The sequence below is a fragment of the Sinocyclocheilus grahami genome, unplaced genomic scaffold, assembly GCF_001515645.1.
Source record: "Sinocyclocheilus grahami isolate Dianchi unplaced genomic scaffold, SAMN03320097.WGS_v1.1 scaffold488.1, whole genome shotgun sequence".
Lineage (NCBI taxonomy): Eukaryota > Metazoa > Chordata > Actinopteri > Cypriniformes > Cyprinidae > Sinocyclocheilus > Sinocyclocheilus grahami.
In genome coordinates, this window is record NW_015505667.1 from 569,775 (window position 1) to 585,516 (window position 15,742).

At 37.4% G+C, this 15,742-nt stretch overlaps 1 protein-coding gene across 1 annotated transcript in view; it reads right to left on the minus strand.

The window, feature by feature from the left end:
• LOC107553999 (glypican-5-like) overlaps nucleotides 1–15,742 on the minus strand; it is a 257,910-nt gene that overhangs the window by 99,117 nt on the left and 143,051 nt on the right. Inside the window, exon 6 of the mRNA XM_016236357.1 lies at nucleotides 9,045–9,195. Coding sequence (XP_016091843.1) covers nucleotides 9,045–9,195 — 151 coding nt within the window. The remainder of the gene's footprint in view (nucleotides 1–9,044; nucleotides 9,196–15,742) is intronic.

Here is a 15,742-nt window from a genome sequence, read left to right on the forward strand (position 1 = left end):
CACAACAACAATTCAGAAAACATTATAACAAGTCAGAAAACACAATGACAAATTTGAAAACAAAATAACAAGTCAGAAAACACAACGACAAAATATGAAAACAAATTAACAAGTCAGAAAACACAACGACAACTCAGACAAACTGGAAAAGTTAGCTATAGTTTGAGACAGTGCTATTGGTTTGGGATTACTCACCGCTGACTGGACGAGACATCTGTCAATCAACGTATACAGGAAGAACCAGCCGAAGAACAGCAGAGTCGTGGTAGAAAGTTCGGAGATGGTATTAAAGTAGCTCAGTTTAAATGTATTGTATGAATTGCCCTTACTATGGAATAAAAAATACGGGGTGTATATTTATATTTAGTTAAAAGTGGCTGTGACTCGTGAGCTCCAGTGGCGCTGATGGATAAGTGCGTGTCACTGACTTTTTGACGCGATCGACCAGGGTTCGATCCTGCCTTTTGCCGAGCTTTTTTTCCCTCCCTTTTCAAATCTCGTATTAGCAATGGATTCTTTTTACACTAAGTGAAAATAGCAGTATTTTTAGCAATATGCTTTTTATTGAAAATAAATGCCTTTACGATGTGATACGAGATTTGAAAAAGGAAGGAAAAAAAGTTCGGCAAAAGGCGGGTTCGAACCCGGGTCGATCGCGTCAAAAAGCCAAGGGCTTTAAGCATCCATCTGCACCACTGGAGCTGATGTTCTACAGCCACTTTTAACTAAATGTAAATATGCACTCCGTATTTTTTATTCCAGAGTAAGGGCAATTCATACAATACATTTAAACTGAGCAACTTTAATACCATTTCCGAACTTTCTACCACAACTCTGCTGTTCTTCGGCTGGTTCTTCCCTGCATACGTTGATTGACAGATGTCTCGTCCAGTCAGCGGTGAGTAATCCCAAACCAATGGAACTGTCTCAAACTATACCTCCCTCTTCCGGTTTGTCTGAGTTGTCGTTGTGTTTTCTGACTTGTTCATTTGTTTTCGGATTTGTCGTTGTGTTTTCTGACTTGTTATTTTGTTTTCGAATTTGTCGTTGTGTTTTCTGACTTGTTATTTTGTTTTCGAATTTGTCATTGTGTTTTCTGACTTGTTATAATGTTTTCTGAATTGTTTTGTTGTTGTGTTTTCTGAATTGTTATTTTGTTTTTTAGATTTGCATTTGCGTTTGTAATTTGTTATTTTGTTTTCAGAATTGTGATTTGTTCTGCACTTCTCGGCCACCGTACATTTCAGCCTGAGGAACAGCGTCTCTTGTGCGGATTGTGCTTTCAACATTTTATTATCAAACATGTCCCGCAATTTAGCAACAGTAAAGACGGCATCTTACAACAATCACCAATTGAGCTGATTCTGACGTTAAGTTTGGGTTTTAGGGAGGAACGAATGCGCACCGCTGTGAAGGGAAGTTGCGCAATACGAAACGCAGCTAGTTTTTAAATAGCTTTACCTCATGTCTTCTTTTGTATAATCCTTAGAAGCCAAAATCAAAATAAAAAAATAAAATTAGCTTAATAAAACAGCCACAGGCCTAAAGTGTAAGCAGATGTTTGAATGTTTAGTTCTCTCTTCTATCATAATTAAACAGGAATTTCATATTGCGCGTGCTGAAGCTCCTCCGCGTGAACGCGATCTCGCTTCTGAATTGCGAATAGCAAAAAATCATAGCATCATAGACAAATGTTTGAAAAACAGCTAGCGACTCTGGTGAGATAGAATTTGCTAGATAATGTATATATAGCAATAATAAATGTATGTGTGTTTTATTAATTTCTGCAGTACCGATAGCAGAACCGTTAACGTCAGAGCTTATCGATACTCCGGTCTTTCATAATTTAGCCCCAGTACCGATTAAATACCGAGTTTCGGTACCCATCCCTAACATGTACGTGAGAGTGGGGTTTTGGAAATAGGACGTGTCTGTATTGTGTAACGTCAGAAACAAAAGCAAGAAATGCGCAAAACTAAAAATAAATAAATAAACAACACATAAATTACCCTAACAACCTCACTGAAGCATGCTAAAAGCAGGCTGACTTCCCTAGCTACCAAATATAAAAATGCTAAAAGCATTAGAATCCAAACAGAAATTCCCTAGCAACATCCTAGAGCACCTTAGCAACCACACAGCAATGCCTTGGCAACCATCCAGAATGCCCTAGCAAACACATAGCAACAAACTTTACAGAAAATTGAACTTGCGAAATGCTTGCATTCACAAACTCGCATTCAGTGTTTTGGGTCTCAGTCCAGCAATCTAAGTTAACAAAACAGCTATGCAGCAGCAACCTGTGATATACTTTGCATGAAAAAAGTTTTCAATATATAAAATAATTTTTAATAGATGAAAATATCAGATTAAATTAATCTTGTATAAAAGAGGGGTAAATGTATAATTTCCCAGCAGCAGTGGCACACCGAGATAGCATCAGCATTTGGTTTCCCCACATGAAGCACTGTATTTTTCTGCAGGGTGCCATAACTCATCTCACACTCTGAGCTCTAATGCCTGCAAATGGCCAGACTAATGGCTGCCGTATCTGTGTTTGTATCCTGGACAAGTCCAGAATAAATAATAAAGTGTTTAGACACTCAACACTGATTTCATGTTTGACAGGGTTTTGAAAGAAGTCACTCAAGGGAGACAGTTAGCCCCTAATTTACCCTTTAAAAAAAGCATGTTTGACTGGGGAAATTGCGGTTTAGTTGTTCAGAGCGGGATTAAGCAGGAGGTTGCAGGTTTATTTGGGCTTTGCAACATCTGTGAGTGAGTTTGCTCGTCCGTAGAGTCTCAGTCATTCACATTTAAGGGTCTGTACTTTGGCAGGTTTCCAGCTGGTCGCTTTCAATAACTGCGATACCATAATTGATAAGATTTAATCTGAGATCAAAAATAAATAGACTCAAAAATATTTATATAGCTGTATGGCTTTAAAAAATATTTGTATAGCTATGATAAAGCTAGTTCACCCAAAAATAATCATCAACTTGATTTGAGAGACATGAACTTTAGATGGACGGACAGATGAATGGATGGATGGATAGAAGGACGGATGGATGGATGAATAATGGATGTATGGGAAGATGGATATAATGATAGATGGAATGATTGAAAGATAGACAGAAAGACTTGTATAACAGATTTATATAACAAAAAAAATTATTTATATTTTGATTAGAGACTTAAAAAATAATGCAAAAATTCCAGATTCACACAAACTAACAAAACTCCACAAATTTTCATCTATTTTGTCACAAGACTAAAAAAATGTAGTTAACCTAGTACTGTCAGTACTTTAAATTGGGTAATAGAACAGAACGGCTCTGACAGCTAGTGAGCAGTCTCTCTAACATCTCATCAGTGATGCATAAGATGCGTCCACTTTCAGATCCTGCTTGATTTGAAGTATCTATAAGCAATATTTTGTTGATGACAGACTAGTCCTATGAGGAGCTTCCCCACTATGATTCACTGAGCATCAGGGCGCTCCGACGAGAATCATTATCGTTCATTTTCATCATTCTGTGACACAGCAGGTCATTTTCGGCGGGCCTCTTCAGAGCGGAGCATTAGTTAAACAAGCACAATGGCGGTGCTTCATCTGTACGTCCCTCTCGTTATCAGACAACTGGATATGAATTTTATTTTAATTCCTGCATTGGTTAAAATTCCCTCTCCCTACCAGCTGTGACCACCGACAGCTGCGGTAATAGTCAAGAGCTTCTTGATGTCACACAGCCAGCAGGTTTTCACCATGACGCCTCATTTAGACAATCTGCATGTCGTCTGGACTGCTTGGCCTCTTTTTGATTCATTAGCAAGCAGATCAAACTTTTAAAGCTCTAGCTTTCGGTATCTGATTTTAAGGGGCATCATTAACAAAAGAGCATCTATGCAGTCACAGTGAATAATGCATTAAACTTTCTGTTATTGCAGAATGCCAATTAGACCTACTTTGAACTCCGCTTGGGCATGAAAAAATATCTTTAAAATATTGGAACAAACTTAATGTACAGTTCTGTTCATGGTTCCCTCTCAGTCGGTCACTCTCGACGTCACGTCGGAGGACCGACGAATTGGGATCTCGCTTAGAGGGACCAATCTACTTCGAGTGTAAACTAAACGAGCCAATGCACATTGGCATGCGATTATTGCATCCAGCTGCTGCTGATCACAGCGTGAGTATAAGTAGGCAGCAGGTGCAGCGCATATTCAGCTTTTCGCTTCGGAGCCGAGCGGTTCTATCGTTCTGCTCCTGACCTCTGCAGTAGTGATAAACTACAGTCAAGCACGCTCTTCGGTGGGCTCTCGTGCTGGTGGTACGGCGCTTCAGCGGTGGTGGTTTCCCGTGTCGAGTGGGCTGCACACGGCAGGCTGCACTACCCCTGTGTGTGTTGCAGACTGACTCATCCGTCCATATTTGGACATGATATCAAACTTAAGAGTGTATGCACCTTCCAGAATTGAACTGATGAAGTATTTTACATTTCAGCTCAATTGCTGAATTTGAATTTAATATGAATTGGTTGCAATAAATTTCATTTCATTTTAAAGATGCCTAATAGTATTTTTTTGTTGTTGTTGTTTAGTATTGTTGTTTGGCTATTAAGTTACACCTTATTATTGCTAAGGGATGCTTCTTTAAAACAACTACAGAACAATTCCCATCCCACTGGCATGGCCTGTTGTTTTTCAGCAAGCAATCGGTGTCACAGCACCTCTCATTCTACATAACCACTGATGAGCAGTATATCGTGAGTTGTGGCCACAGAAGTGCCCCAAAAGCATCCGGTCCCTTAAAGGACCCATTTAAATACAACAAGATCATTACAGCTCATCAGGTGCAAAAGATCACCTTCAAGCGATAGCTCAGGATGAAAACCGGGGGGCGATATCATGTAATCCCGTTCTGAGACAGGCTATTAATTAACAAGTGCTCACCGAAGGGACCTGCCTCCACTTCCTCTCACTGTGTCTCCTTACTGGAGATCAATGTGACTCCCTGCCGATACGTCTCGCTGACGGCTTTTGTTTTCCATACCAAGTACACAGCGTCTGGATTCGCTGCCAAGCACAAGAACGTGCGCAGGTGACATTGACAAGGAGCCTGGTGACGCGTCCTTTTGTCTGAAGACTCCAGCAGACTGAGCCAGAATCACAAGCCTCATGTCTGTTAATATTTTATTTATTACTTTCACATTGAGGGAAGACAACAGTCGCGTTTGTTTCTGTTGTATTTATTTAGTTATTTCCCCTTGGCGTGACCCACTGAAGCTTGGTCCCAGCGCTCACAGATATCTTCCATTGTGACAGCGCTCGAGGCAGGAGCTCAATATTAATCAAAAGTTAGTGGTAAAAAGAGTGATTTGAATCTGGAAGTGAGTGGTGATTTTTGTGTATCGCCAGCGAATGTTTTAAGTGACAGGTGAGTATCGGCAAGACTGATTATTTTCCTTTGTTTTTATTTTCTTTCTTGTACCTCAGCAGCTTTAGGGTTTGATAAATCGAAGGAGACCATAAACTACTGAATATTTCAATACTTCAGCAAATCCTGCTGAACAACAAAACATTTTAACTTCAACTGCACTACAACATAGTGTCCTGATAAAATGTACATCGCACTGTGTTTGCTTGTTATATATACATGCCAACTGGAGGACAAACTGAGAGTTACAGAAAACAAATTAAACTTTTTTTTTAATGCATTTCATGCCGATAATAATGTTGCTGATGATGATGTTGCATAGAAATGATTGCTACTTTTCAATCTTTAAGTTAAAGACAAAACAAATTTATTTGGCTACAAACTTTACATTCAAAAGGGAAAAAAGGATGAGCAGTCACTTTGTCTTTTGATACCACAAAAAAATACATTTAAATTTCGTAATCTTTTTTTTTTTCAAAATTCATAACATCAGACTTCCCACACACTAGCAACTACTTAAAACACTATAGCAACGATCAATGACATCCTAGTGACCACCTACAATGCCCTAGCAATCATCCAGAACACCCTAGCAACCACCTAGCAATACCTAGCAACCACTTGGCAATGCTCTTGCAAACAAGCAGAGAAGTATAACTGCAACCTAAAAAGCCATAGGAACCACTTACAACACCCTAGAATCTACCACCAATAACACCCTAGCAACCACCAGGCAATGTTCTAGAAAGCCAACCAGAACATCATAACATGTCATCAAATAAACCCTAACAACTACCTAGAACTACCTAACAATGACCAGTAATACCATAGCTACCACCTATAAGACCCTAGCAACCACTCTGAAATGTCCAATCCATAGCAACGGCTCTGAAATGTCCTAGCAACCACCCAAAACACCATAGCAAGTGCCTAGCAACCACCTAGCATCACCAAGCAACTACCTTGCAATGCCTAACACCATAGCATCCATCCAGAACACCATATCAATGGCCAATAATATCCTAGTAACCAAGTATAATGACCTAGCAACCACCCATAACACCACAGCAACCACCTAGAATGGCATAACAACCACCCAGAAAACCATAGCAACCACTATGCAATGCCTCACCAGTCAGCACACAATAGAAACCCTTTTCCACCCTGAACACCCTAGTTTTGCGTAGCCAGACCTTCAGTCTCACGGCAGAAGGTCTGGGAACCTTTGCCGTTTTGAATGGCAAGGACTGCCCAAGAGGCCATATGACTGACAGATAAAGAAACCTCTCGTTTTGTGCCGTGTCATGTTTAGGGGCGTCGAAATGTCCCCACAATAACAGACCGTGTGTAAAACTCTTGGACGTATTTTAAAGATTCTATGCTGCAAACTTTAAATATTTCACATACTTTTGAAAATCCAACATTTATTTGATCCTGATAAGCGCTCATTATCACAGTTGTAAACATGACGGCTTTCTTCTAACATGATGGGGTTTGGCGTTACGGTAGGTTTGTTTCCAGGCAGAACGTTAAAGAACGCAACACACGAGTCTTCTGGAAATCCAGTATAATTCAACCAATCCAATGACGACTTCGAAACTCCTGAAGTGTTTCCAATTTTGTGTGCCGTATGCATCAGACGTTCAGCCAACGGTCCGTGGGCGTGACGTCACGGGCTGAGACTATGAACACCCCAGCACCATGACAGCAAGTTTTGCACAGGCAAGCAACATGATTTCATCACAAAATGCAAATCATACATTATCTGAAAACAAAATTATATGCTTTGCAATCTTGCTTCTAAACATAAAAGTAAATGTATCTTGTTTTAATGAAATTTACTGCAATTATATTATTTACTAGCAAAGTAGCTAGGTAGAAATAAAGTCACTGATTAAGAAAGGGTTTTATTGCAGAATAACACACAAGCAGTATGTCACAAAACAAATGAATGTAAGTGAGCATGAAGATGCCGATGTCTCCTTCACTAACTCTTGTCACGTTAGCAGTTGTCATTTTGCCTCCATATCTAGATCCAAACACAAAGTGTGACTGCTGACTGCGGAGCCCCCATCTGCGTGACTTATTGACAGTCATAACAGGTGGCGCATTGGTGGCTGAGGCGTGAAGTGGTTTTGGACAGAAAACCGTACAGCGGATGAGAGGGAGAGACGGTGATAAATGAGCGCATTGTCACTGCGTTCCATGAATTATGAGAGAAGTATAAGGCGGCTCTGACACACTACGGCAGATTGACAGGCGGAAAAGGAAACACCGGCGTGATGCAACGGCACATTTAGATGACCCAGAACGCCCCATCCAGACAAAAAGAGTGGGGCAATTAATCAGATGAGCATACGGGAGATAGAGGAGGCTTGGAGAGAGAGAAGCACGCAGCCCTTGAGGTTGATTTAGTGGGGCCACGGGTCAGAGATCCAATCCCCTCCGGAAGATGAAGTAATTACCAGATGGCCACTTTGATTTGTTCCACTTTTTTACAACCACGTTATTTGTGATTGCATAATTAATTTGGAGGAAAAGGAAATGTCTGGAAAAAATGTTTCTATACGCTTGACCTTAATTCCACCTCTTAATTACACTCTGATATCAAGCACCAATGAATGTCTGATCTAATTTCGCCTTCCATTCAAATAGCGGATGTGGTATTTCCTACTTGTTATCTCTGACTTATGACGGTCAAACTATGATGTACAAAGGAACAAAGTGACTCGCATTTGATTAGCAGGTCTACAATTAATAAAAGGACATTGTTTACTGTGTTAAAGGTATATTTCACCTGAAAATGAAAATTTGCTGATGATGTACTCACCCTCAGCTCAGGCCATCCATGATGTGTGTTTCTTTTGGAGAAATTTAGCATTACATCACTTGCTCACCACTGGATCCTCTGCAGTGAATGGGTGCTGTCAGAATGAGAGTCCAAACAGCTGATAAAAACATCACAATCCACAAGTAATCCACACGTCTCCAGTCCATTCAATAACATCTTGTGAAGCCAAAAGCTGTGTTTGTAAAAAGCATATACATAATTTACACGTTTTTACCATCAAACCATTTCTTATATCTGAAATGAGTCCATAATCCATAATTAGGCTTCATCCAGTGAAAAAATTCCATCCCCTAGTGTCCTCTCACATCAAAATCCAAAGAAATATTTGTTTAGAACTGTTTTTGCTTGTAAACAGTGCTTGATCTGTGCATATTTATCTCCTGATTCAGACAACTTTATCACAGGAGAAAGCAATATTAGGACTCATATTTTAGCTGGAAATAATGGTTTGAAGTTAAAATTTGTTTCTCACAAACACAGCTTTTGGCTTCGCAAGATGTTAATTGATGGACTGGAGTTGTGTGGATTACTTGTGAATTATTGTGATGCTTTTATCAGCTGTTTGGACTTTTATTCTGACGGCACCCATTCACTGCAGAGGATCCATCGGTGAGCAAATTATGTACACAATGCTAAATTTCTCCAAATCTATTCCCATGAAGAAAGAGGTGTTCCCAGGAAGTGTTGTATCTCACTTTTTTCAAGTTGGCTACTATAAACCTATCAGACATCCATCCATCTGAGATTGATACTCACATATAGTGACTATTCTTCTCCTCTCGGCCGCTCCGTTCCCTGATCCCCAGCATCCATCCTCGTCATCACACTCTCCACTGTATCCGTCTCCACTTCCTGTCTCGATTTGGTCCAGGGTGCCAAGCTTTGGTATTGACTTGCCCTGCAACAGCTGAAACACATAAAACATGTTTGAATTTCAGAATTTAGTATTTCAGTATTTATTTTGATTGATTTTAATCAGGTTTCAACACATATGAAAGTGATTTGGATCGGGTTTGTAATCTGATTTTCATGTGTTTATTTTGCTGTTCAGACCACAAGTAACTAAAGATATTTGAATTAGATACACCAAAAATGTTTAGCTACTTATCTCAACAAGCCTGTAATAAATTGGAATGCATGATATAATGGTACTGGACCAGTTACTGGCTGACATTGGATGCTTTATTATTATTATTATTATTATTATTATTAGTACTACTATTATTATTATTTATCGATATCTGATTTTTAATTGTGCATGTTAATTTCCCCTATTGCTACATTTTGATTAAGATTCCTGTCATTTTAAAACACTTATACCAAAATATGACAATGAAACCTCGGGATGGCTGCCATATTTAATTTGACACAAAATAAAAAACATGTTTTTGAGGGACATACATATGGTATAATGTAGTGTAAATTACAGCGAATATGTACAAAAAAGCTTTGGTACGTAAAAATCGGACATGAACCTATTGGTCCAATTGCACACTGATCCTTCAAAGCCTGGTTTTCATTGACATACACTCAAATAGGATGAGAGATCCATTCTGTCCATTTTTAGTCCAGACACTTGGAGTGTTTAACCTTTAATTATCAAGTTGTATTTTTGAAAATACAAAAATATAAACACACAATGCATGCATTTCTACTGATATTATTCAAACAGGCATGCATTTCCAGATTGCATAAAGCTTTTAATGGAAACATTTGCTAATAGCTATTTTTTTTGTAGCATCAATTGTGGTTATATTCGACATTCAAACAATAATGACAGCAACATGACTCCATCCCCTGAACATGATATCCTTCAATTACCCTTAAAACTAACTTTTGCACAGCTAGGATGGGCTAGCATACTTTACAAACTCTGAGAGCACTTGAGCCATATCCACTTAGGGTACAGGAACATTTAATTATCTAACTGAAATGCAAGACAGCCTCTCAGATATTGAAAGTGCTTTGTATTTATCAGGTAGAGCGCATTGGGCCATTGCAATTGTCTGTGGTAATTAGCAGCTGTAATGGCTCAATATCTGCCGATTAAGTGGCTGAACTAATGGATTAGCAAAGCTATGATGGATGAGTGACTGTGACTCACACTCTTAGTCACCTTGAATTGACACGAAAATTTAAAATAAATAAATAAATAAATAAAAAGTAAAAAAATTAAACCAATGGCGAATGGTTGACCACGATTCAGAAAGGCATACTTAGTATGCAGGATTTTTTTTTTCTGAATGCATGACCAGCTACATTTGCAAACGTGCAGTATACAATCATAGCACATTGTTCAGAATACTTTATCCCACAATGCAATGCATTACATTTCATAATTCCATTCCATATTTTACAAAAACTTGCTTAAAATGCAACATAACTGTATTTATTTCCAAAATTATATTTAGTTAGTTATTCAGAAGTGATATTAATCACAAATTTCTCTTTCTTGACCCATTATTTAAACAGACTGCTAAAAATGACAACATTTTTAAATACAATTAAAATTGCAAAAGGCATGACATCTGGATGCCATTCGCTGAATTAAACATGCAACATACTGGGATCATGTTACAGTAATTTATTTTTGATTGACTATATACAGATTTAAAACCACATATGAAAGTGGTTTGGATCGGGTTTGTAAAAAAAAATCAGATTTCATGCATTTCCTTTGCTGTTCAGACCACAAAGTACTAAACAGATTTAAGTTAGATACACCATAAAATCCACCACTGTATTTTTGCTACCTGTCGCAACAAAACCTTAAATAAATGCATTAATGTATGATAAAAAATTACCCTATCAGTGATATATTTAACATATTGTATGCACATATACTGCTGATCGAAACATTTAGCCTTGCATACTTCATAATAATAAAAAACAAAAACAAACCAACAACAAAAAACTATGCATTAGTATATGATACTACTTCAAACACAGTCAATGCAAAGCAATATTTGATTCAAATATATATGCAGTCTTGTACACACACACACATATATATATATATATATACACATTTCATTTTTGTACTTGCATTTCACTTTAATAAAATGGTTTCTTCACAACAACCTTAGTCTATTCCCATTGTATGGTATATGTCCTTTACTATAAAAAGTGTTTTGAATGTTTCTTCCGAGGCACGCAGGCAGAAAAAGAAATAACACAAAAACAGAAGCATGCTTTAAATGCATAAATTACTTTCAGTCAGGCCTGTAGCAAATATATGTTACCCTTCTGTAATTTTCTTTCCGACCATAACCAGAAAGCCTGCAGCACAGAAGGCCTTTATCTCACTGAGGTAAAAATGTTCTGTCTCTTATCTGTAGAATGACCATGTTCTCCTCTAACGGTGAGGTGCATTGTTCCTCGAGGAATCCTCAATGTTCCTCTACGGCTTGATTGAATGCCTGAGGTTAGTTGACTACCTGAAGTGGTTGAAACTTCACAATTCAGCTTTCATGCAACTTTTCAAACACACAACACATTTGAAATGTCAAAAAAAATAAAATAAATAATGTGGAAAATGACCAGGCATAGATGCATTCAGATTAAGATGATTATTCTACTATTTACCTGCCAGGCAAACCGCTCTAGTTCATTATTGCTTCTAACCAGAGGCATAGAAATAATCTGAAATGTGAGCATAATGTAGCACTTATCAGCTTGGCTTATGAATATTAATTGTGTAATCTAAGGTGCACCCAGTAGTGCTAACTGATCTAGTGAAAGACCAAAGCAAAAAGCAGCTACCAGTAGTAAGATTGTCACTTTCAGCTTGCAACATGCTTGAAAACCTCTAAAATCAAATTTTCTCATTATGGTTCACTGCAGAGCAAGACTCCGTCTCAGCAGGTATGACAAGCATGTGGTAACTGAGTTTATTTAAACACAGTAATCATCTCCATTAATATCAGGAATGAAACCGATTCTAAAGATTATTAGTAACCAAAATATCGCTGCCACTGACATTCGTGCTAGTATGAAGCTCTTCCATTCCATTCGTCTTTGAGATGACTTTATACGTTTCTGAAGAGCTTGTTAAAAAGATTAGGAATGATTTGAAGACCTGAAAGTGAAAATTATCTCTCTGGAGAAGCACTGTTTAAAGACTGCCATCTTGTGTGAAGATTTTTTGAATCCCAGCTACATTTCTAAGCGGTCTGGTTGTCTTCCAGGAAATAGCTTTGCTTTTGGCATTGTAACCTTTATGTCACTGAAATATCAACAGCAACATCAAAAAGTTCAGCCATGAACCTTTTATCAGCACATACACGACAAACTGCTCTAATACATAATAAGTTATTAAAACACACACACACACACACACACATTCTGCCATTATTTTTAAGTGATTTTTTCAATTCTGAATTCTTGAATTTTTGGCTACAATCTTCCTTTATTATCTTAAGAGAAAAATGCTTATGACTTATGGTGTCGTGCCCAGAGAATCATAAAAAAGTGTATTGCCCAAACCAGCAGAAAATTAATGGGAGAGAAATTAAAGGAATAGTTCGCCCAAAAATTTAAATCATTATGATTTTTCTTTTCCGGGAATCACAAACAGAAAGTTTGGCAGGATGTCTAAGCTGCTTTATCTATACAATGAATGTGAATGGGAAAGTGGGCTGTCAAGCTTCAAAATTACATAAAAGAAACATAACAGCAGTTTAAGACACAGAAGTTTACAAGCTGTGTGCTATATAGCAGTATATGCTATATAGAGTAGTGTGTTGCTAAAATTAGTGTATTTTTTTTCTGCAGGTTACAAAGATAATGAAAGGTGGCGAAAGAGACTTTCCTTTTGAGTGAATCGTTGATTCATTGACTGAACTGATTCATTCAAAAGACTGATTCATTCAAGATTCAAACAAAATACATTTTTATGATTAAGTCATTGAATCATTCCCTCAACTGATATGTTCAAAACAGTGATTCATTCATGAATGAAACAAGTGATTGACTTTATGGGTGCAACATTGATTCATTCACTTTACAGATTTGTTCAAAACACAGAATCATTCAGGAACAAAACAAGTGACTGACTTTATGATTGAGTCACTGATTTGTTTTCCTTCTCCAATTTCAGAATGTGTGAAATCTGAGTTACCAAGACCTTTTCATGATCAAATAAGATTCATGTAAAATAAAATGTGTGGGAGTGCGTTTCAGTTTCAGTGTGCTTGTGCATATGTGCATAAAAAGAGAACAGAAAGTCTGATATGCTTGTCAAATAGCAATGAGCCAATCTGACTAATCTATCAATTCATGCATAAGTGTACAAGTGTACACCTCATATAATATAATTGACCAGCAATTACACAAACACATAGGATATTGATTTCAAATTCTCTTTCTCTATAAATGGAGACTGATGGAGAATATCTTTGTCATTATTTGAGCTAAAGCACCCCAGAAGAATAAAGAGGAGTGTGAAGGACAGTGGAAGAACTGTTGAGACACTCAACTGAGATCCAAACAAAAGTTAAAGTAATGCCTCTCTTCACAACTCAAAATCCAATTCGGCTCTTCTGAGCTCTTGAGACAGGGCTTAAATTCCATTTTAGGTTTGACGGCTGACTCAGATCTTTATAAAAACAGAACTGCACATCATAAATGCTCAGAAAGGCTCTATGCGTGTGTTCTATAATTAAGGATACTTGTACAGGCTATTGTGTGGTATTGAGCGGTGTGCTAATGTAAGCACTGGACAACTCTATGGCCTGCCTTACAGCAACATACTGTGGTAGTATTATGGTACAGTGATGGGACAACATTACTATGATATTTTGAAATACTGTAATGAATGCACCATGGTATTTACATGGAACTACAAGGTACTGGGGAGGTAAAAAAAAAAAAAAAACTTGGTAGTACCACAGTAAATGTACAGAAAATGTAGTATTATCATGTTCCAAAAATTTTGTAAGAGCTGGTTGGGGTGAATTACATTTATGCTATGTAGACACTTTGCAACAGGCTTAAATATTAATGGAAAAATAAGCTAATTATTAATTAGATGTTGACATTTGCACATTAAAAAATAATAATATTTGAACTATTTTACAATTTTACAAATCACATAAATGTAATTAATGTATAAATTAAAAAGTAAAAATTGATAATTCAGTATTATTTTAAATAATAACAAATATTACAATAACAACAAATATTATTTATAATTCTAAATCAAATTGTCTGTGCCATTTTGGTGGGAATAAAACATATATATGAAGAGTTCAGATGCAAAACCCTCTAAAATCCATCTGAACATTTCCTTTAAAATGTGCGTTTTTATTTGGCTGCTGTGTTTATGTTCAGTTAATTCACTTTAATGCCATTGAATAGTTTCTTCTCATTGCCATTAAAGTGAAATAACTTAACATAAACATAGGAGCTTGATAAGAATGCTAATTTGGGAAGAAAATTTCAGATGGCTTTTAGAGGGTTTTGCATCTGAACTCTTCAAATATTATAATATAAAAAAAGAAGAAAAAAAAGAAAAACAACTATGCAGTTAATTGAGACACTGGCTGATTCTCTTGAGCAGAATCATAATACTTTAATATATTATTAATGTGGCATTGGAATCTGCTCCAGAGATTCCTGTCAGATCAGAAAAAAGCTATTCGTCTTCATTTGAAGACAAAAATGGTAGACGGTGCTGACACAACAATCCTTACAAATAATAGGAGTTTAAGGACAACATCTATGAAAAAAGCAGCACTTTAGTTATATCCAGTAAGATCCAGAGAAGAGGGTGACATTTTACTTAAATATAACAACACCTTACAGGCCTGCTAGCTTGTAAACAGGTTAAGGTCTACACATTTCTGTTGCCTTTGCCTTGACCATGTGCCCTAACATACACTTTGTAGCCCTCTGCTTGACATTTACTGTCACTAAAGCTACTATTAGCGGGTGGTGCATGGGACGCTCTTTGTAGCTGTAATAACAGACAGAAAATGACGACAGGCCACCATTGACTGTCAGTCATGAAGGGCACATTGGTGAATCGCCCCTCGAATGCCATCAAACTGCCAGCGATTGTTTGCAACTGTTTGTCTTTCCACATCCTGCTAATATGACCATGAGTAACTTCCGCTGACCAAATGTGCAATAATGCTAAAGAAGTTGAAAAATTCATGAATGTTATGGTACATTTACGCGGCAATGATATACTACAAAACGGAAATGTTCCCTTGCATTTTTCAAAGGTTTTGCATACATATGACAACCACCCCTGTCTACACGGATTGTGCACTTTGATTTTAATTGAAAACTGTGTTGTGTAAATGGCCCCTTAGACGCGTAACACATGACAAATCACATGAGTTCCTTTTAATATCTCATATGTCTTCTGGAGCAAGTTGAGTCTTATGCTTCTCAGATTGATCTTCTCAGAGAAAAAGACACCAGATTTCTGATAGTCGGAAAAAGAACAT